The 24,384-nt window shown below is 38.1% G+C and overlaps 2 protein-coding genes across 4 annotated transcripts in view; one reads left to right on the forward strand and one right to left on the reverse strand.

The window, feature by feature from the left end:
- Positions 1-24,384, forward strand: part of zmat3 (zinc finger, matrin-type 3) — a 149,677-nt gene that overhangs the window by 57,587 nt on the left and 67,706 nt on the right. Inside the window, exon 7 of one of the 2 annotated variants that reach the window (XR_007934285.1) lies at positions 4,160-4,371. The exons of the other annotated variant lie outside the window; for it this stretch is intronic. The gene's annotated coding sequence lies outside the window, so the exon portion shown is untranslated. The remainder of the gene's footprint in view (positions 1-4,159; positions 4,372-24,384) is intronic. 2 annotated transcript variants of the gene reach the window in all.
- si:ch211-247n2.1 (calcium-activated potassium channel subunit beta-2) overlaps positions 21,755-24,384 on the reverse strand; it is a 145,082-nt gene continuing 142,452 nt past the window's right edge. For both annotated transcript variants that reach the window (XM_051923994.1, XM_051923995.1), the window contains exon 5: positions 21,755-24,096. In XM_051923994.1, coding sequence (XP_051779954.1) covers positions 23,812-24,096 — 285 coding nt within the window. In that variant the 3' untranslated portion in view covers positions 21,755-23,811. The remainder of the gene's footprint in view (positions 24,097-24,384) is intronic.

Consider the following 24,384-nt stretch of genomic DNA (forward strand, 5'->3'; position numbering starts at 1 on the left):
CTGGAAGAAGATGGTCGTGTGACCATCAGGAAAATTGCCCTGGAACTTGGGATGACCCGGTATGCTGTCGACACCATCATTCGACGAGATCTTGGCTTTACAAAGAAATGTGCCCGATGGGTTCCAAGGCTGCTGACTGTGGAACAAAAGCAAGCTCGCATGGAATGGTGCAAGTTTTTCCTTGACAAGTTCAACAATGGCCAATCGAGACAGCCTTTCATGAGTGTTTTGCGGCGTGGGTCAGAAGAGCCCAAAAGTGCATTGATGTTGGCGGTGAATACTTGGAAAAAGTTTAAAAAGGATCGAAGTACATGAGAAAAATAGAAAAAAAAATCCTTGGCTACTTATTTCGAGTGATTCCGCGTGGAACCCAGACAACCCTCGTATATATATATATATAATATACACACACACACAAAAAATTACATCTAGATTTGGTTCCAATTGGTTTTGTGCCCAATGCTTTTGGAATAGGCACATTCTTTTTGCAGTCCTGAACTAGACAAAGAGGTAGATGAATGAATTAATATTTATGTTATATACACTCATCAGTTTTTTAAAATACATACCTAGACTCATTAGTAGTTCCCATTCTCCTCATATATCACATTTTATTCTCATTTTTGAATTTAAATGGCTTTTTGTTCAGTAACATACTGCCCCAAATAAGGCAATAATATATATATATATATGTTTACAAAAGGGATATAATACATTTATGCATTATATACAGTATATAGATGTTGCTTTGATTGTCTGTATATAATAGTCAACAATAAAATAAAATGTACCTGCTGTGCTTCAAAAATGACAACCATAACAATGGGAAAATGCTCTTAGAATGCTGGTATCATTCATTGTAAAACTTCCTAATATCTCATCTTCGTACTTAAAATTTAAAAAAATGAAAATTAATCATACATGCTAAAAATCAGTATGTAGTATTAAAAAGTGTAACAGTCTCATTTGATCACCTAAAAAGAGGAGCTAAGTACAAAGGTATCATGATTGAACCTACAGATGTTAATGGTTCTCATTTGTCCCTACATGGACAACATACACGAGTGCCTGCCTGCTATACTACCTCCTAGTGAGCATCAAAAAGAATAATGTTCAAAAGTACAAAATGTGTGCTCAATAATAGCAAAGAAACAACCAATCTGCAAAATACACAGACAAACACGGAACAAACACCAATAAATTGCTAAGTAAGTGTGACTTTACTAGCAGATTCAGATAAGTTGACCAGTTTATGAAGCTTACATATCCCTTCTACAAGTGACTGCTGCCATAATGTCACCCTCCGACTCATATGACTACTCCACATTGCAATGACATAGCCATGTTGAATAGGTGAAATCAATTAAAGATCATAAGCTAGGTGAAACAACATGGAAAACAAAGTAGTAAATGAAAAAAAATATACAGACTATGCAGAAATACCTTCATCCAAATGATGAAGCATCCAACAGTTTAGTGTGTCCATCACAGATAGAGTGCAAGACATTTGAAAGAGCAGGGTTAGTGTCCACCAGAGGATTTTGAATTCTATTCTAGGGAAATGAATGGTGTCATTTGTAGGCTGGGAAATTTGCTGCTAGGCTGTTTTATAACTTTAATATTATTATTTAAATAATTAATTTCCTTTCAATGTTTTGGATAAAAGACATTATTTATTTTCAAATATATACTTTTAGATTGTGCATTTGTTGATAAAACTGCATATATTAAAATGATATTGATTTAGTTCTTATTAACACCCTGATCAGTTCAATATAATAAATACATGCCTTTTCAAACATATTTTATCCAAATCAGTGCCACACTGGGCTTAAGCTTATGCTGGCAGCATACAGTTGTGAATATGTATGGGCAAAAATACAGAGAGATTGGGAGAAGAGTTAACCCAATGAGATTGGGAAAGAAATGAAACAAGACCCGAGCCCCTAGCACATACACAGTTTTGCTCTAGATGAATAGTCTGTCTGTTAATCAGTTATTGAGGTCTGCTCATAGAGCAGCGGTCACATCATGCAGGAGAAGACCATCAGAATGTCAGTGGAGTATTGGGAGCAGCAGCACTGATGTGCTGCAGTACTCCACACACACAAAGAGTGCACTTGCTTCTGACCTTGGCCATGAGTTAGAAGTTTCCTGTCTGTGACAAAATGTGTTTCAGTCCTTATGTTATCTGCACTTTTGTCTTCAGTAATCCACCACAGAACAATGGTCATATATTTCTGTTAAAATTGTGCAGCTCGTAAACCATGCTTTATATAGCATGTCACGCTATGCTGCAGAGGATTAATGACTGTCAGTTATATAGGTAAATGAATAATTAACTTTCCTTATTGTGTTATAGAAAAGGTCCTTAATTCTGATCTGGGGAGACCACTGTGACTGTATATTCTTGACAAAGCAAATTCACACTTTTAATTGTGTTTTTAATTTCAATTATTTGTATTTTCTGTGGTTAATACTATTGCTTGTGCTGACATAGTAATTTTACAAGAATGGCCAAATTTTCCTGATTATTGCTTATTTAAGATTTTGCTTTCTCATTTCTACTGAAATGTCTAGATTATTTAGGCCTTAGCTTGCTAGTGATCACACAAGTGTAAGTGACACTGAAGTAGCAACTCCTCTTCCTTAATTGTCAGGAAGTAGTTACAATTAATGACTACAGCTTCCAATTAAACTTCTTACTTGATTATCTTTCCCTTTTCTGCTCTTATTCTGTTGTTGTTTTGAATTAGCATCATATATTTTACTACAATAACGGTCATTGTTACAATTCAGTACAATTCAGTTCTTCAGCACAATTTGCTCCATTAATTGTACTCAAATAATGGCCTATAACAAAGAGCAGGCACAGGTGTGCATGACAATGAATACTAAACAGCAACTTGTTCTGCTTCATTAGCAATCAAGGACTTACAGTAAATAACAGAAGGTATTTCGAAACAAATAAGAGAGCAAAATACTGTATAGTCTTACTTGATAATTTCAAATAAGAAATAAACACATCTTGGATTGACATGATTTACTCTGGGAATAATATCATGTTGAATTGAAAATTGAAGTCAAATAAGAACAGGAACCGGCTGGAACAAAAGCCACTGTGTCCCTTTAGGACCAGTATTGATTGTGACAATTCAGGGGAAAAGTGTTGGGTTAAGGAGAGTAAATTTGTTGTATCATGGAAAACAAAGGATTTAAATTGTGATCATGATCTGAAGTTGTGCTGTGTTTGTTTGTGTGTGCATGTGTTGTTTTCTAAGTACATACTTGACTATAAATGAAATAACTAATTCCTAGTATGGCCAGCTGTTAACAGAGCAATGGAAGCTCCAAATGGAAAGAAATACTGAGGAGAAAGAAGTACAGCTTTACTCTCTTGCTGCTGTCTTTTCTGTATGTTAAGAAGAACATTTTTCAGTCTTTTTTAACAATTGCCTTCACTCTGGCAATGGGGTTGCCACACTTTCCTCAACTAAAAAGTATTCTTGCTTGCTATTTGTAGATAAGTGCCCAGATTTGACTAGCAGTATTACAGGTATTTATTTTTCTCCATTGCAAAAAAAAAAAAACCAAGACCCACCTAAAAACTTCAGAAAAAAAATTAATTTAAAGTATTGCTGCTATGATAACTTGTGTTTTTATTTTTTGATGGAATGTGAAGACTTACTGAAATAGTGCCTTTGGAACTGCCAAATCTTATGTAAAAGCTGCCTTGGGGACAAGTATATATTCAATCAGTATTTTTCATCCTGGTGTCCTTTTATTTTGTTATTACTAAACAAAATGTCCTACCAGGAAATTAATAAAAAAAAACAAGCTTGCAGGATAATACATGATTGTCCTTGTTTTTCTTTACTTGAGGTTCTTTTTACTGTAATCATGCAGGAGACAGAATTAAATTGGGCTGACTTCCCTTATTGACAATGTCTTGAATGTATAATACTCAAAAAGAAAATTGAGCAATTTAAATTGTATGTATGTGTTTCAGAAAATTACTGATATACCCGATTCTCAGCACTGTTCTGTTCAAATATATTGAATTAAGAATTTAATAAAAAAGTTAATTGTTTTCTTATTTATGTGTTAATTATGTTATTATGGATTTGTTTTATTCACTGTGATAATGAACCACCTTCAGAGATAATGGGAAGACAGGGCCTGCATCTTCCTGTGACACTGAATGTGGAAAGTGGACAAGCTGAGTCACAGCCTTTGTGTTTGGCTGAGTTGAATAAGTGAGAAGCACAAATTGGGTGAAGTGATAACCAGGGCTTGGCTGTATATTGGAGCTTAAATGGAATAACCTGGAGGCAAATCAAGACATTAGGCTGCAGATTGGGAGCATGTGCAGTAAGTTATCTTAAGATCTTTGCATTTTAAGATTTACCACTAGCTTTCTTTATTTTATTTCTCTATGTTCATATCCATACTCTATTGATTTTCATTTTAGAAAGCTGTCCTTAAGTCTCTCTTTTCACTCCATTGGAAATTTTGTTTTACATGTGATGTATGCTTGTTTCACTGCAAAGTATTAGCCCACACATTTCCTAAAATAGTAGTCAATTCAAAACAATGCAAACAAAGGAGGAAACAGTTGGTATTCTTTTATATTTAGACCTAAATCATAAGCTTTGCTGGATTTAAAGTGTTAGTGATAACTGTAATTAAGTAAATGCTACATGTCTGTAAAAGTGAATTGACAAATAATACAGAAAAGCAGAAAATGTTCCTCATGTTTATTATTTAAATACCAAAAAAAAAAGAAAAAGCTATGCAAAACAATTCTGAGTTTTTCTTCAGTTTGTACTTCTACTTTGATAATTGACAAAATTAGATCTTCAAGCTCTTGTGTTACCCCGGAACAATCAAGCAGTTGTGATTCCAGGTTATTTGTACAGTTTACTACAAACTAAACTGTATTAGGTACTCTCATCATTTGCCGTAGTGAGAGGTGTGACAGTTTGACTACAGACTTATAGATGATGCAGCGTTCTGCTTTGTACTTTTTGTCTCTAACAAATTTTGCATATGTTCTTCCTGTTCTCTGCCCTTAAATGTTTTCCACTTTTATTTGCCACTGCCATCCATTTGTCTTGCTGGCCATTACCCTGATGCTGTGTTCACTAACCAAGCTGTTGCCGTGACAACCCTAACAGCTGTATAAAGAGTAACTGCTGGGCCTCAGCCAATATTTGCCTCTCTCCATGTTATTCTAAGGCTATCGGGAGAAATTTGGATATGGCTGACTTGGTGGATGACTTTTTATGGAGATTAATGGAAGAACTACGTGTCTACACACAAATACCAGCCTGGTTTTCTGAATTGTTGAGGGGCACATGCTTGCTGAAGAATGGATTATTTTATCAGTTACATAATGCTTCCGTACACTCCTCAAAATAAATGACAGAAAGATAAAAACTCCACACATTAACAATCAAACAGCTTAAATTTTGTTGCTGGTTCAAAATCTTGAAACATATAAAGCTGCATATCGCCAATGTCTGAACAACAGTCATGGGTCTCAAAGGCATAAATTAGATCATGGGTAAATATCTTGTCTGCTGTTAACTCATTGGCCTCTTCAGCAGTGTACAGACACAAGTTGGTCCAGAGATAAGTTCCAAGAGTTAGATATTTTGATGGATATCAACAAGACAGCATCCATTTTTTGGGAATGGATGATGAATTACACTATTATGCCCATTATGCCAATTTGCTCCTCCTTCTCTCTGTAATTAGAATATTTCTGTGCATGTTTTGCATTTTGTCAATGAGTGTTTACATTTGAACTTGTCTTACAGCTGAAAATTGATTCACATATACTGTGTAAATAGAACATTTATTTGTGTGTTTTTGCATACACAGTTGCAAGAAAAGTCTGTCAACCCTTTGCAATTACCCGGATTTCTGTATGAGCTTCCTGTAAATATGTGGTCTGATCTTCAGGTAAGTCACAATAATAGGCACAATCTGCTTAAACTAACAATAAACAAATTGCACTTCTTCTTTTCAATACCAAACATATTTTGTAAACACTCCCAGTGCAGATTGTTAAAAGTATTGAAACCTTTGTACTTAGTAACTGGTAGAACGTCCTCTAAAAGCAGTGAAGCCTGTAAATGTTGATCAGACCTGCATGACAGTAAGTAGGACTTCTGGACCATCCCTCTTTACAAAGCTGTTTAAGTTCATTTATATTTCTGGGATTGCTTGTGTAAACAGCTGTCTGCAGGTTATGCCACAGCGTCTTAATTGGGCTGATGCCTAGACTCTGACTTGGCCATTCTAGGATCCAAATAATCTTCTGTTTAAGAAATTATGTTTTTGATTTACCCCTGTGTTTGGGTTATCACCTTGTTGTATCCCTCAACTTCTATTAATCTTCGAATGATGGTCGGTCTGCTATGATGACATTCTCATGTAAAAGTTCTTGATACCATTTTGAATTTATTGTTCACCCATCATAGCAAGCTGAGCCGGCCCAGAATTAGCAAAGCAGCTCCCAACGATGATGCGCTATTCTGATTGCTTCACAGTTAGGACAAGGCTTTGATTTTGGTGTGCAGTGCTATTTTTTTCCTCCAAATATTAAACTTTGTCAAAGAGTTCAACATTAGTCAAACATTTTTTATAGTACTTTGTCTCAGAAGCATTGTGAATTTTCGAAGCTTCATATATTTCTTTTAGAGAGCAAAGGTGTCATCCGTGGTGTCCTTCCATGAACAAGTTGTTGTCCAGTGTTTTTCTTATAGTAGACACATGAACAAGAACTTTTTCAAGTTCAACATATTTCTGAATGGGCTTTGCTGTTCCTTGGGGTATCTTCTTCACCTCCTTCAATACTGCAGGTTGCAGGCTTTGCAGCAGTACTAAATTTCTTCCATTTGTATACATTTTGTCTTATTGTATATTGTCATAGAGGACACAGGTTTGCTGGCATCCAATATGAGATGGATAGTTCCTTACCCGGCCAATAAGCCTTTATAATGAAAGTGTGAAAGGAAACTGCTATCTCAGGGCCACATGCTACCCCAGCATGATAGGTTGCAGCATCCCTCTGGTAGCTCTTCCATGTGCACACCTACAGAACTGCATGGGAGTTATAGTCTCGATGGACAGCCCTGCTGGGTTTCTTGGGAGCTATTAGGGGGAGCTATGTGGATGATTCCTTATATTATTACCGCAGTGTGGTTGCACCAGAAGTACTCCCTGGTCCGAGATAAAGGATGCTGCTCTGCCTCACCCTGGCAATTTAGAGATGGGTGTGGAGGAAGGAGAAGGCTCACCTAGGAGGAGTGAAGGAAACAGAAGAGAAAAATAATTCTATTTTATTATGAATTCAGGCAGAAGAAGTCTGGTTGAAGGTATTTCTTTAAAATAAAAACATTCACTTGAACCCAAGACCATTGTTGCATAGTTGTGTCTGGGGTTTGTTATTCTGTTACTCTCACTATAGGTCATAGGATTGACGAACACCCAAACTTTTATAAATGCTTTTGTAGCTTTGTCTGTCTTCACACATCTCTACCATCTTTTTTCTAAGGTCTGCTGATTCTTCCTGTGATTGGGGTTTGGCTCACATGAATCAATCTTTTCTGAGAAGCACAGATTCTGTCATTTTTTATGCACTTCCAATCCCATCTTATTGATTAGAATATCTGACTCTTCGCTTTTGGAGAAGTCATCAGCCTAGAGTTTCACAGACATTTTCCATCCTGGAATGTGAATGTGATGTATTCCATATTTACAAGAGGAAGTACAATTGTTTGTGCATTACTAATTTAAGCAGATTGTGTAACTTAGCTGAAGATCAGATCATGTTTTTTTATAAGCAATTAATGCAGAAATCCAGGTAACTTCAAAGGGTTTACATGGTGATTCTTCATAACCATTTAATGCATACATTAAGGTGATATAATTGATTACATTTACCATGCACTACACTACCATCCTGCTTGAAGAGGCACACATTTAGTGTCACACTGTGCTTTGTCACTGTTTGAATGTGAAAACTAAAAGAACCTTGGGAGTGTTAAACATACACATCACATCCACTAGCAAATTGAATTTAAGAAGTCACAATACATTTATAGTGTTTTCAAATACAAATCTATTGATGTCAAAAGCTGTATAGAGACCTGCCAGTTATAACAGTATGTTGCCTCTGGTTTTGTATTTATTTTTCCACAGTTGCACGTCTGTACATGAGATGCATTTCTTCTTGTGAAATGAATACCACATCCAAGAGACATGCATGTTGGCTCTAAATTCGCCCCATATGTGAGAGGTTAGATGAATCATTAAGGCTCCTGTGATAGACTGGCAACCCCTCCAAAGATTATACTTTAGGATACTGGGATATACTGTATAATGGCTTTGCATGACCTTTAACTGGATAATGCGTGTTAGAAAATGTGCGTATGGATCAAAATTACTACTTGAAGCTTCAGATTGAAGATCCTGAAGTGTGTGTGCTGAGAGGAACTTTTCAGAGTCTGAGAGGCTAAACATATTTTAAGTAAGGCTAGTACACTGAGTGATCTGAAAAGGAAAAAAAGTTTTGAGATGGGCAGTTTGGTTTTTAGAAACCACACCCATATAGTAACTCAAGTGGGGATGGCTATCTATAGTGGGAAAACTGTGCACATTTATAGTATCAGCATAACACCATTATATCAAAGTCTGAACTCAACACCGGAATACTGTTTGACCTGTATTTATGCTATGCTTTTATCCATCTGCTGTGGTAAGTTATAGCCTATCCTGCCCAGGACTGTCCCAGGCGAAAAACTGACCAGAATCCTGGCTCTGTGCATTTCTCATTCTCACACGGAGAGGCTGGCAATGAACTTGAAGCTTTACAGTCAGAATAACAATAAGAGAATTCTCACCATCTAGGTGAGTTAAAAGGTTTATGATTTACAATTGCAACTGCAATGGTGTCAAATCACACAGCAGCAGGCTCCGGCTCAGCCTTGCTACATTCATCTCCAAATTACACTCGCCTCCTCCTTCTCCTCCCCACCAAATGATCCAAGATGAACCCCCAAACCTCGGTAACAAAAGCATTGCTCAGGACTCTACTTCTTTCCAATTCATGTCCTCACATACGTACTTAGGCGTGCAGTGAAATTGGGGCCTTGTAGTCAGAAAGCTTCTGTTTACCCTGTTGAGTGATAAGAAAACTCCCTTTTTGCCCATTTGAGCAAGAAGGCTTCTGGTGTCTAAATGCAACTACAAGGAATTTTTCTTTCAGTTGCAACCTCTTCCACTCCCTCTGTCTCAGCCTCTCCACACTCATCCCCTCACCTCATTGATCTAATCTTAGATGATACGCCAATAAGTTGCATTACCCATTCTCTCACCAATTGGGTTTTTTTTAGATTTGCTAGTGAACTTATAATAGTTCTGTGGGATGAAACTGGAATCCCTGTATATAAGCATGGGAAGAACAAACAGATTCCACACCTGAAAATCCCTGTCTGTCAGTCAAGTGAAGTTCTAGCCTGTAACACACCAAATACTGAGGTCTGAGTCCTGGCCTGATCACTGAGTTGTATGATGGGATTCCAGTCTGGTTACTGTGCACAATTTGCACAAACACCCTGTATTTGGGTGAGTTTTTCTTCTGCTATTCCAGTGTTCCTTCCAAATTCCAACCAAATAAGTTAATTTACTTAATGTCTCTATGTTGGTCCTGTGTGACCAATGTTTTGGACGGGATGCTAGTCCAATGCACAGCCTTGTCATTGATCAACTCTGGTATAATGCAAATTTCTTTTCAATTTAAATCTATGAGCTGTTAGAAGTTTAAGGACTTATTCAATAGGAAGTGGCAGAAAAGTGTGAGTTGAAATATAGTCAAGAACATCATTAATAAATACTGTAGTGGATATAAGGAGCCACCTCATACCTGACTAAGTCAGATGTTTCTCCAGTACGGCTATCAAAGCAAGCTGCAGAACGTGTAGAGATAACATAACCTAATATTCTCAGACCTGGTTCATCCAGTTTGTGCAGGTACTGGTGCTAACCCAGGCAGCCTGAGTGCAAGTCAATAAACAACTTCTTGAAAGAGTTCGACTCCATCACAAGGCCCATTCTCGCACACATTCTCATAGGACTAGATAACAATTGAAGACTGCACTTGAACCTTGGACACTGCTTCTGTGAAGAATGTCACCAAGTTGCTTGTGATTAGAAATACCTTTAAAGATTCCAGTGGTAACATAGTTTTCATTCAAAGGTTGTGTGCAAGTCATCCTATATTTAAAATTCTCCAAAATTTAGTTTGTATGGCAGAATGGCAAAAAGAAAGTCACTGCTGAATTAAACATTCTAAACCTTTTTTCTGCTAAACGTAAAACATCTTGGCCACCTTTTATTACTGTACACACTGCTTGGAGGATACCATACCTAGTAATATTATGGAGGAAGAAGTATTCTACTTTATTGGAGAATGGAGCACTTTGTCACAACAGAAAGGAAACGTAATGAACCAAAATGCTTACAGATTAAATAAAAAGAACTTGATGCCCTCTGTAAGAAACCTGAACTTTTGATGGAAGTTTATCTTTCATCATGACACACAACAATAGCTAAGGCATAATGGCCCAGTCAGAGTACTGACCTAAATTGACCTTTAACTAAATATTTGGGCACCCTCATTCAGCTGCTGAAATAGCAACATTATAATGTAAAGAGAGTGGCACTGATGCCTCATGACATACCAAAGAACACAAACAACTCATGTGCTGATTAAATTAAAAGAAAAAAATATAAACATGTACAACTGTACCTGCAGTTGACTATGAATATTTTCATTTTTAGATGTGTGTCGGGTTAATTCAGTATGAGTGAATGCGGGTGTGTACGAGAGTGTGCTCATAAAGAAGACAGATGAATGCAATGTTTATGGGTTTAGCTGCTTTACATGTGAGCTGTATGGTGGCACAGCTATTAACAGTTTCTATCTCACAGCTTCAGGAGATCCCAGCCTGATCAGAGACAGTGATCTCTGTAGAGCTGGCTTGTTCTCCCCCTGTTTGCTTTGGATACATTGTTTACTTCTCGCATCTCAATGGCATGCATTGTAGGGTGTTCGTCAGCTCTAAATCGGAGTAGAAGTGTCTGTAAGTGTGCCCTGGGATGGACTGGTGTCATGTGTTGGATTAGTTCCAGGCTTGTGCTCAGTATTGCCAGAATAGATTTGAGCACGACTTGATGATCAATTGATGTTCTAGCCTAGGAGGATAGTCCAGTGTAATCATTACTGGAATAGGCATTGCACCAAGGATATGCTCAGAAATATCTTATATGGAGTCTACAGACTTCACATATTCATGTGGGCTTCTCTGTATTTACCAATGGCAGGTTAGTCAATCTGTTCACCTGTGATTTTTGGGTAAGGGATGGTGGAACCTGTCCAGACAGCAGCCGCCTCATGACTGAGTACTCTGAATCATCTGTTGCTTTGTTTGTTTGTTTGTTTATTTGTTTTTTAACAAAGTCTTTGCTTAATCAAGATGCTTTATTTTCTGAATTATGCAGTACTGCATTTACAACAGCAGAGAGCACCAGAGAGCTTTCATTTTGTTCAAAATTCAGATGTTATCTTTTAGCTTGCTTACAATTTCCTTTGTTTTCCTTCTTCTAATCCACATTTCAAGTGGCTGCTTTTATATTCTACTTTTTGAATAGTGCTTAGAACATTACACCATCAGCATTTTTTGCATTCATAATGACCTAAATTTTCAACATTGCTGAACTCTGAATGGAGAGATTTGATGTGGAAGAAAGCATACTCTGCAACTTTTCAGGTGCATTTTCTACATCAGTCTTTATTTATTGTCTGCAATATGAAATATTGCTTTTTTGTTCAATGACAAAAAAAAGAGATATGGTCAATCATGCAGTCATGTGATCCCCTCTACACAGGTGCAGATTGTCACATCACCTTAAAGTAGGTAATGAAAGGAGTTACTGTGATCGATTTGGAGGGCTACACTCGCAATGTTCCATGTTTAATGTGTCAGCAGTCAATACCTGTGAAATCACCCTGGTGTCACTTGCGTGTTATTCAGAACATGATTAAAATAAACAACCACCAGGAAAACATAACTAAACAGAAGAATAAAAGGGAATGTCACCCCTCAGTATTGCAGCTGTCTTTGGAGGAAGTGAGTAGCTCTGGTAATTAGAAGGTTTACATCTTTACTATCTTGAATAATGTAAATAATATTAAATGTATATTACACATTAACAAAATACTACTTGCAATCTCTGTGTCTTTCTGAACAGGATGTCTCTGTCAATAAGGTGGTGGGGCTCACTGTCTTGTTCACCTCCCAAGTACCACATCGAAGCCCCTCTTCCACTCACCTGGCATCTCTCCACTCTGACCACTTTCTCCAACTGGTAAGCCTGGCGGCCAGATGTCCCTTTTGACTCCGGACTTGGTGCTTCATGCCTGAGGCAGCTTTATATATCCTCCCCTGAGGTCACATCTAAACCAAGCTCAAGGGCTTGGAAGTGTGGAGACAAAGTGCCTCTCCTGTCTCTGAACAACTGAGCCCAATGTAATGTTGTGGTTTTAATTTCTTTTTGCAGAATGCAAGCAAGACAAAAGAATCTGCTTAAAAGACAGGCACATCTTGGGCCAGAACAAGGAGAAATGTTATAACAAAGTTCTAAAACCAACTAACCATGCATCAAAGTCTGAATGTCTGAAAACAATTAGAAAGTAATTTGTTGGATTCTTTAAATCTTTACCTTATTTACAGTATTTTATGGTCTGGATTGAAGCTTATGCATGCCGCCATCTTTCATAGTGGCAGTGAGATAGCATTACAGATCATGACCTGTCAGTAGCATGTATTATATGTTACATCGTTATATGTATGTGGCTGTATGTTGGAACCTCCGAATTTTGGTATCTTCATGTGCATTTTGTAATATCTCCTACTATGCTTTTTCTGCTGCTTGCTGCGCATCTGCGCCACACCGATCCTTCCATCTCACCTTCTCCGCTGTGCTGTGCTGCTTCTTTGCTACTATTAGATAAGTATTGCTCTCTACTATGATAAAATACTCTTGTGACAAACTCCTTCATATTAAACAGTTTGTCCAGAGCAAATGGTCAGACTGGAATGTCCTAAAAGACAATGGTATTGTGCGGCACACAAAATATTTACATCGCGGGTCAGGTTGCCGCCACAGCTGGGCTGCGAATGAAAAGTTCACCGGCAGCATTTGCTCAGGAATATGCCGTCCTACTCACGGTTTTGGAAATAGGAGTGTCAGTGTGCCAAATCTGCAATATGTTAAAATAAACTGTGGTCATGGATCTGCGCACAGCGAACCCACATCAGCTAATATTGCACTATTTAACTCAAGATCTCTTAATGGTAAAGCACTGGTGCTATCAGAATTCATTACAGACTCAAACCTTGACTTGCTATGCTTAACAGAAATTTGGAAAAAACCAAATGATTTTACATCTGTCACGAGGTGACCCCGCCCGGATACATTCACTCCATGGAGCCTCGCAGCTCAAGACAAGGCGGAGGATTTGCAGTAATTGCCAAATCGAACTTAAACATCAAAAGAATCCCCATTGACGGTCCATTGTCTTTTGAGTGTCCGGCTCTTAAGCTAATAACAAAATCTCTTTAGGAAACTGGGTTGGAACAAACACCTGCAGCCACTGCGGCCCTCCAGGACAAACACTGCCCACCTCTGCTCTATATCTACATTTATAGCCGGTCCATGTAACAGAGGAGCAGGGCTCTGACTGATTTCTCACTGGCTACAGTTTTCTTGTCATATCCCACAAAGGTATATAAGGTAGGCTTACTGGACATTCTAAAATGTGCCTTTGTGAATGAGTGAGTGAATGACTGTGCATTGTAATGGACTGGTGCCCCATCCAGGGTTGGTTTAGCACCTTGCATCCCATGCTGCTAGACTAGGCACTCGTCATTGCAACCCTAAATTTGGATTACAGAGGTTTATAAATGGATGTCTGATCAATAAAAGTAACTATCTGCTGCGCATTATAAATACTGAAGGCGTAATGCAAACTTCGATCATTTTCTTTTGTTTGAACTTCCAGGGTAATAAATACCCTAAAGAGTAGCCTTGAAGAACGTTATACTAACAGTTTTAGGTTCCTTAAATTAGATTTTATTCATTTTTGGCAAGGACTGTGGAAAACAGAAATATACACAGCTATATATTTTGTCAATATTAAGAGGCACAGAGCAGCCAAGGCAACTATTCTGGAGCTGATATTGTTCTTTATTGTTATTGATCTTTATATAGAAGGCCCTTTTTTCCACATTGGAACTCATAAACAAGTTAGAAGATGTACATATAGCACAACATTTCAGGTACGTCCAGGGACTGAGATAACAGTTTTGAAAGTTTTCAATCTTTGTTTATTTATTTCATCAAAGTGACAAATATCACATTTTCATTTATTAAATATTTTGATAGATAAGTCATATTCAAAAATACGTGATTATACAATGTAATTACATACAGTAGAGTAAATAGAATGTGTCTTGTTAGTAGCATTTTACAATATCATGTATTGTAGTTTTCATGTTCTCCCCGTGTCTGCGTGGGTTTCCTCCGGGTGCTCCGGTTTCCTCTCACAGTCCAAAGACATGCAGATTAGGTGCATTGGCGATCCTAAATTGTCCCTAGTGTGTGCTTGGTGTGTGTGTGTGTGTGTGTGTGCCCTGCGGTGGGCTGGCGCCCTGCCGCAGGGTTGGTTTCCTGCCTTGCGCCCTGTGTTGGCTGGGATTGGCTCCAGCAGACCCCCGCGACCCTGTAGTTAGGATATGGCGGGTTGGATAATGGATGGAATATCATGTATTTAAAAACCAAACCCAAACAGACTTATGTTGGCTGAGATCAAAAAAACATTCCAATTCAGAAATGTAAAAATTGCATTTTTTATCTATTGTTAGTCATTGAAGGCCTATGGCTAATTTTATTTTTCATTTCTTGAACATACATTTTTTTTAAAGAAGCATCTGAAGGCGAGGTAAAATCTGTGTTAAACTGTTGGCTGCAATGGCCCATGACGTATAGCAGGTCATTTTTTTGTTAATAACCAAAAATACAGAAATGCAGAGTCATTTAGATCCACAGGTAAAGCAGATATCATTTTATTTTTTGTGTAATGTAATTGATGCGTTCATGGTTATTCACTGTATGCATGACAACTTAGAGAACAACCATTAGGGAGCTCCTTTCTTCTTCCATTTATCTCTAATGGAAATGGAAACATTTTCTTTTCCTTGCTTGCATTTTTTACATTACCACATTTGAAGATCATTTTAACTTACCTGGCACAACTTCAAGCAGTAGGAGAACTGAGTTGATGTTGTAAAGGTTTGTGCAAGCACTACTGGAACTGTAAAGGAATAAAATGGCTTGTATATCTTCAATCTAATTTAACGTTTTGTTGTAAGGAAACCATCTGTTAGGATATGTCAAGATTTAGCAACCTGTTCACCCAGTCAAAGAACATCTCTGTTTGAACAACCTGCTTATTGATTTAAAGAACCTCTGCCTTTAGTAGTGTCCTGTATGGTGGCAATAAAATTTAAGTCTTTGATGTAAATGAACCATTTGTTCGAATATGTGTTTATCAGCCTGATCATCTAGTCAAAGAACCTCTTTGTTATAAAAACTCTGTTGGAAAAGGAATTATGAATTTGGCTGAATAGTGCACTAAGACTGTTCTGATAAAACTTTAAACTTGAGCCAAGTAGCCAAGTCTCTTCCTTTAAAAAATCTGAAAATCTTTAATATACAGTATAGGATTTCCAGTGAAATGACAGTATGTTTCCGAGCACACATGTAGCTCCACTTCTTCCATAACTTCTTTTGGGGAATTTATCCCACAGAAAAACAAGACTAGCACCAGTAACGTTAACAGCTCAGTTTTCGCCTACTGAGATTATACGGACCAACAAACATTGGCAGGCTTATCCTGACGGTGTACACATTGTGGCTGGTGACTTTAATCAAGACTATACTCCTCAGATTTGTGCAATATGTACAGTGTTCCATCAGGGAGACGAATACACTGGACCGTGTTTATTCCAACCTTAGAGCATGCTTTCAGAGCCCTACCTGTCTGTCATTGCTACACATCCCAGCATACACTCCCCTCCGGAGGAAAATCAAGCCAACTATAAAAACTATCAAAACCTGACATGAGGGATCCCTCTCGTATTGCAGGACTGTTTTGCATGCACAGAATGGTCAATATTTGAACAATTCAACTTAGAGGAGCTCACAGACGCTGCACTAGGCTATATTGGTTGTAGTGGATAAATGCATACAGGCTTACCCCAACCAAAAACCATGGATGGCCAGTGAGGTTCAGTCTCTATTGAGAAACTGGGACATTGCCTTTAGGTCAGGGGATAGGTCCCTGTACGGTCCAGCAAGTGCAAATCTGAGGGGAGGTATAAAAACTGCCAAGATGGCCTATAAGAGCAAGGTAGAGGCCTATCTGACAGACAACAACCCACAGCAGGTGTTGCAGGGATCACAACAAATCACCAACTACAAAAGCAGTGCACATGTGCTGAAATGTGTTGATGCCTCATTGGCAGAGGATCTAAATTTTTTCTTTGCCTGCTTTGAGGTAAAGTGGTCTCACACACTCCCACTCCCAGCTCAGATATACTCACTTTTCAGGACTTTCTCAAGACATTGAATCTGAAGAAAGCTGCTGGACCAGTCCGCATACATGGCATAGTACTTAAAGCTTGTGCTGACCAGTTGGCAGGAGTCCCTACTAAGATATTTAATCTGTCACTGACACAGGCCACCATTCCCCTATGTCTAAAGTCTGCTGTTTTCATCCCTGTTCCTAAAAAGTCAGCCATCAATATAACCTTAATAACTACAGACCGATTGCATTGACGTCACAGTTTTGAAAGAATTATTGCTCAGCACATTAAAGTCAGACTTGTTCCCACCATCAACTTTCACCAGTTTGCTTATAGATCAAATAGATGCAGAGAAGATGCCATCAATACAGCCCTCCCATACAGTGTTGAGCCATCTGGAACACTCAGGGACCTATGTAAGGATGTTGTTTGTCAATTATAGCTTGGTATTTAATACAATCAACCCTAGCATACTAGTTGATAAGCTGCATAACCTGAAATTTTCCCCCCTCCTTTTGCGCTTGGATAAAGGATTTCCTCACTGGCCACTCACAAACTTGTTAGAATTGGCCCCCCACACCTCTTCCATCCTCACACTTAGCACCGTCTCCCTTCAGGGCTGTGTACTCAGCCCACTTCTCTATGTCCTGTACACATAGTGACTCTACAACTAATTACTCCAGTAACACTATCATCAAGTTCACTGATGACTCCACCATGGTAGGTATCATAACCAGTGACGATGAGACAGCATGCAGAGATGAGGTGTAGAAGCCTTTAGTGTGGTGCTCCAGGAACAATCTCTCACTCAACACCTGCAAAATTAAAGAGATATTCATTGACTTCAGGAAGCACAGAGCAGAGCCAACCCCTCTATGCATCAACGGGGATCTATTGGAGAGTGTGACCTCCTTTATGTTCCTGGGAACTTACATTTCTGAGGACTTGTCCTGAACAGCAAACACTCTGGCTGTGATCGAGAAGTCCCAGCAGCGACTGCAGTTTCCTGAGAGGAAATGAATGGGAAGCTGCTGATGACCTTCTACTGCTCCACCATCAAGAGTGTTTTAGTATACTGTATTTCAACATGGTATGCTGGCTGTACAGCAGCAGACAGGAAAGCTCTGCAGAGGGTAATAGTCATGGAAGAGAAAATCACTGGCTGCTCTTTTCCTCCCTGGAAGATATCTCCAGTGCCCGATGCCTCTGCAGAGCCAGGAAAATCATTAAAGAGTCTTCCCATCCTGGCCATTCATTGTTACTACTGCCCTCCAGCAGGCTGTACAAGAGCATTAAAAGTAGAACAAAATGATTTGCCGATAGTTTTTAACCTTGGACCATCAGAATTTAAAATTCTAAAAACTTATAGAACTGATAGATTTTTTTTCCCTGTATGTACAATGATTACTTTAATGGATAATAATTTCCATCACTTATTTACTTATGTATGTATTTATTTGGATGTGTGTTTTTTAAATTATTTGTTTGTTGTTTGTTGTACTTCCACCATTTACAGATGTAGCTGTTACAATTTCATTGTACTGGTACAATGACAATAAATCTTCCTTCCTTCCTTCCTTCCTTTCCTTCCTTCCTTCCTCCTTCCTCCTTCCTTCCTTCCTATAAGGAAGGCTCTATTATTTCCTAAGAGTTTATGAAAATTGTGGTACACTTGGTTTTGTATAGAGATGGTGGATGCATTTTAGTATTGGTGTGCATCAAAGTTATCTTTGTAACTGATATTTGCACTCTTTGCAGTCATTTTGTTAAATCCATTCATTCTATGACTTTTGCTCTAAATGTTCCTTGTCTTTCTCAATCTTTCTCTTCTTTTACCTGTGGCTAAGGCCGGTCCTCAAAACATGTGGAATATGTTTATCTGTCTCTGTTTCATCCTTCCCCTCTTTCAATTTTGTTTTTATTAATATTGTTAAATCCAAACATGTTTCTGTGTTGTATGCTCATTTTCATGATGTTATTGATGTTGCTCATAAACTTCTTTCTGTAAACTAAATTGGGATCAGATTCAGCACCTTCCTCTCCTATGAGCTGGAACTAAATTAAAAAAGACATGCTTAAAAAATCCAAATCATCAATCAAAATCATCACAGAATTTAGATGATTCGAACCATAAAATGCTGTTTGATTTGGGTTTTTCCGGTTATACAATTTGCAGTTTTTTCTGGTCCTGCCCTTTGCTGCATCTTTTCTTTCATTCAATTTAGATGTTACTATTCCTTGTTCCAACTATTCCAACTCCATAATTCTTCATATCTATTATTAAGGAGTTGATTTCAATAGCTGTTAAGAATCTTCTGGTATCTAGCTGGAAAAATCAATTTGTTCAATGTTAACCTGAGGGAATTATGTGAATTATGTACCAGAGGAATATGTAAAGTTTGTTCACGATATGTACATTGTGAGAGGCGGCCAGCAGCTTATCCTGGCCAACACATCCCGGCCGCTAGATGGAGTCCTCCCTGCAGCATGGAGGTGCCCCGGATTCCCACAGGACATCATGGAAGATGGAGTTTGGCTTCACAGCCCTGCTGGGTGCCGTGGGTGGCGCCGTGTGATGCTGCAGGGAGACAAGGAGATTGTTGTTTCCCGTATAACCTGGAAGTACTCCCAAGTCACGGGGACGGAAGAACAGAAGTACTTCTGGGATGAAGAAAAATATAAGTCTTTATCCGACCCGGAAGTGCTATGGAATCACATGGACAGAAGGACAGGAGCACTTCCGGGTCAAGGACTATTTAAAGGACTGGCGCAGACCCAGCAAGCTGAGCTGGCGTTGGGAGGGTGTGTAACGGAGCTGCTGGGAGTGGAGGATTGATTTATTATTATTATTGATTATTGTGTATTGTGGTGGTGGAGCTTTGTGCACTTTATTTAAAGAAAATATTAAAGAATTCTTCTTGGTGCTTTTACAAGTATGTCCTGGACAGCTGTCTGGTGGGTTTCACAGGGTAACAGCGACCCCCTAGTGTCACAACATGGATGTGACAACCTAAGTTAGAAGCTGTATTGGGTTAACAGACAAGATGTCAGTTGGAACAGGTCCACACCAGGGATCTTCTTTAAGCCTTTACCTCTTTGATCTAGTTATGGATGTGTTGAGTCATGGGATAAAGATAAAACCCTCCTGGTGCATGATTCTTTCTGATGACATTTTGTTGTGTAGCACCAAAAGGAGGAAGTGGAGAGGAAGTTAGAAGAATGGGGAAGTGCTTTGGAAGATAGAGGGTTGAAGATAAATAGGAAGAAGACATGAAGTTTAATTGTGATCAGGATTCCGAAATTAGCCTACAATCACAGCTATTGAAAGTTATGGATAAGTTTAAGTACCTGAGATGAAGGGTAGGCCAAGATGAATAACAATGCAGAAATAATCTAGCTCTCTTTCTCATGGGTGGGGTTGATTTGTTTCGAACCTAGTTTTGTTAAACTTGACTTGCTTCTATGGAATGTTATTTGAGTTTAATAAAATCAATAAAATGTTAAAAACAAAGAAATAATCCACAAAGAGCAGTGTGGGTGGAATAATTGGAAGATGGTATCAGGAGAATTGTCTGGTCGAAGTGTCAAGGCAAAGGTTAAATGTAAGGGTTTTAAGACAGTGGTATGACCAGCAATGATGTATGTTGAGATGGATGTGTGAAGTTACAAGAAAGAAATTAAACAAGTAGAGGTACAACAAAGTAGAGAAGATATCTAAAAAAGTACAGTAAAATAGGTTGAATTTATATAGATATGTGATGAGGAGCAACAATGAATATGTGGGTAAAAAAGTGATGGAATGGAAGAAGAGGGAAAGAGAAAAGAAAGGAGGCCAACATGGTAGATGAATAATGTAAAAGAAAATCTGAAGGAAAATGATCTGACTTTGGAGGAGGTGCAGGACGGAGCTGTTTAAAAAATGTTGATCAAGCACATCAACCCACATAAAAATGGGAAGAAATGATGAAGAAGAAGAACAAGAAGAGGAAATGAGAGACTGAGTGGACTGGCACCCTGTCTGCAGTTGTTTCTCACATTGCTGATGCTGCTGAGATCCCCACCACCCTTCATTGAATTAAGCAGGTGTGGAAAATGGATACATGGTTGGATAAAATGTGTGAAATATTTATGAACCAAAAAGTAAACAAAAAAAGGTTTGTTTTCTTTGTCATGTTCTTCTTTCTGCTGTAATTTGAAAAAATACTAGGGGGCTTTGCCCCCTGCTCGCTTCGCTCGCCAATCCTCTTGCCAGCACTACACGCCAACAATTCTGCATCTCTGCCGCTAGCGTATGTGGATTTCACTTTAACCAAAGAACAAAAGTTTTAATTCTCACGGTTAGGCCTCTTCATTGGGAAGAAACACTACCTTTCCCTGATGGCAACACAAATGAGACGATCTACAAGTCTCTGACTTAAAGTTTAAAGCCAAACAATATACATACTTCTGTCATATCACCTATGTCCATATATTCAATCTCTTTTCACTTTTACCTTTTCATCAATATCACATTGAATTTTGATTCTGTGTTTGGAATTACATCATGACAACGCAACTTATAACTGCCCATGAGTGAATATTGTTTCTTTCTCTCCACACGAACTGTGTATGACTGTAGCATTCACACAAATGAGAAATGATTGAACCGTGTGCATCGTTGCACAAACTGGACGATCTACAAGTCTCTGACTTAAAGTTTAAATCCAAACAATATATTCGATCTCTTTTCGCTGTTTCATTATTTCACCGAGTAATAATTTCCGTTTGTTTGCGCTAATGCAATCTTTACTATCATTTTTTTGAGACGTTCGAATTTTCATATTTTCATTATCTCTAACCTGCTCTGCATGTGTATCGTGACAATGCTTTTAAACCTCTTTACGACGTTCTACTTTGTCATCTACTCGTTGTCTTTTATTTCTAGCCCCGGGCGTGGTTAAATCTCTTGGCACAAAGTCTCGTCTCGCGGGACGTGAAAGTGTCTATCTGAGAAAGTCACATCTTGTCTCTCTTCCCAAGATTTTTTATTATTATAGAGAGATCTAAACTAAATATAACACATGCTTTGAGGATGAGGGATAAGAATCAAAAAAAGAATCAAAACTGTTTCTTTTCAGTGAATTGTTTTATTGTTCACTTTTCTTACATTGTAATCATCTTTGCCATTTTGTAGCTAAGTAACATTTCTATTACTGTATATCACTTTGATTTTTAGAAGTGTACAATAATAAAATAGATTTGGAATTAAAATCCCTTTGATGATCATAAGAAATACTAGGAGGAAAATGTTAATGCTAATCTCCAGTGGAGACTGTAATGCATCATACTTGGAGAAGTCTTTGGGGCAAAGGTCACCATGAAAGGTGCTATATAATGTGAGTGAAAGGTGCTTCTCTTCACTGGTAAATAATCATGAAAACAACGGGGGTATCCTAAACAGGGTGACTACACGACTTTACTGATTGTGCAATTCAATTTTCTGCCACTTGTAAATGGTGTTGTTCTCAGTGCTGTTCTTCACAATGGCTTTTGACCTCCAGTCTTTCTAACATTATTCACAAAGGTTTAATCAGGTCTGAAAAAAATATCAAAGATTTCCTAGAAGTTTTAAAAAGCAAAAAGGAACAGTGGACATTACATAATATAACGAAAAACATCTAACTGTGTTTCCCTTCTGAAGCAGTTTAAATATATAGAAATTTACATTCTAAATATGCTGCTGGTGTCTGTAAAAATTAGCAAGTGTTAAATAGAAAAGGCATTATAAAGCAAAGATACACTGACTACAGAAATACAACCTATAGTGCAAAACAACCCCTTTAAACAACAAATAGGGGATTTATTCATATTTATGGAAAAAACGCAAAATCTAGTAGGAATAGCTGGAATTAAAACTGGGAATATGTTCTCACTGGGTGGTCACTGCTTTCCTTTTCAGCTTAAAAATAAAAGATCCTGGAACAGGTTTGCATATGTTTTGATGTGTGTTGATGTGCTTATTTTTGGAAACTCAGTAATGGCATTTCCAAGTTGACATTTACAATTGTCCCACCACACTGACTGTCCTCAGTTGTTGTGTACCTTTGCTGGGCTCCCAGATTAGGTGCACCGTCACAAGACATAGCCACACTGTAATTACTGGCTATGTACGTAAAATATAAGGAAGAACACTTTATGTAATGTGTCCCCCAAAACACTTACTCATGGAACTTCATAATTTGTCTGGCTCAAAGTGTCTTTACAGTACTCACGATGGAAGGTGCTATATAATGACTACACTTCACTCATAAATGCTCCCTGTTGTTGCTGAGCTTTTCACATTTATTGCATGTATGTACTGCAGATGCGTCTTTTGTGTGGGCTACTGCTTAAAACACCATCATTTTCTATTTCTGAGTAACATATATCCATTTTTATTTTTATTTTTTGCAGTTAAAGGGACATTGATATCAGTAATAAAAAAGCAAAAAATAATTATATCTTTGAATAGTAAGGCAAGTGTGTACAACTGAACATACTGAGCTTTTGTCATTACAGAAACAAGTGTACTTACACCTGAAATCTGGAATCATGTATTGCAAAGTGTTGTTTTCAGGACCATTAGGCTTAACACTCCTCTTGATCATTAGCTGGAAACTTTAAAGTGAGCCTCCATACATTCATCCATCTGTCCATTTTCAACCCGCTCGTGACTCATTAATGTTCACAAATGTAAAACGAAAGTTGCAGATCTGGCCTGCTTAATACTCGTTCATCTTGGAGTCTGTTGATCCGTAGCCGTATGGCCACGCATGATGCGCCGTTCGTCTCTTGTGTCATGGATTTTGCAGATCACATCACACGTCTTCAGTAGCCTGGCATCCTTTAGGCTTGAACCAACCAGTCTAGTTTGCATTTATCTTTCCAAGGTTACAGACTTAAGGTACTATGGTTCCTTTGAGAAATAAATAAGCCAGCTGGAAAATAACAGACAACGTGATCCCTTGAGTCACAATTTGAGAGTCAAGCTTTTGACATTCTTTGGTGTAATTAGCAATACAAAAAAAGCTGTTTCTTTGTTTGTTTTTTTTATCCTCGTTTCATATGAATACATTCACCTTTTGATTTTGCTTATCCTTTCACAAAGCATTGACAGGTACTGAGTCAGTTTTACCATGGCGACTATGAGAGTCCCGCCAGTGAGAACACAGGATGGCCAAAAGAGAGAGTGAAAGATGACATGAGGGCCATAGAGTCGAGTTAATATGACGTTCTCTTGTTTCTCTGAAGGGTCATAAAAGCAAGAGAAATTGGGGTGATTCTTGAAGTAATCTGATATATTGTCAATGATGCCCTGGGCCACAGTGGAATTCTTCTTGCACTTTGGAACATAAAAGCACTGGAGGGAAACAAAAAGTGGATGAGATTTATTACCACAAGTTTAAAGGATAATGTGTTCTCTGCACAAGCACAACAGGCTGTCTGCCTCCTCAGCCCACCATACAATTCCAAAAGTGCATCTTCAGATTCCCTCATATACTGTAAAATCTGATAATTGTTTGGTATCTTTTGGCAAGTCAACTTTTTCCAAAACAATGAGTCAAAGGATAAGTATAAAAAATCAGTTTAATTGAACTTTCTTGAAAACAGACATATAAATTCCATGTTCCTGACCGTTAAAAGGTAA

Source organism: Erpetoichthys calabaricus, chromosome 2 (assembly GCF_900747795.2).
Source record: "Erpetoichthys calabaricus chromosome 2, fErpCal1.3, whole genome shotgun sequence".
In the NCBI taxonomy this organism is placed as follows: Eukaryota; Metazoa; Chordata; class Cladistia; order Polypteriformes; family Polypteridae; genus Erpetoichthys; species Erpetoichthys calabaricus.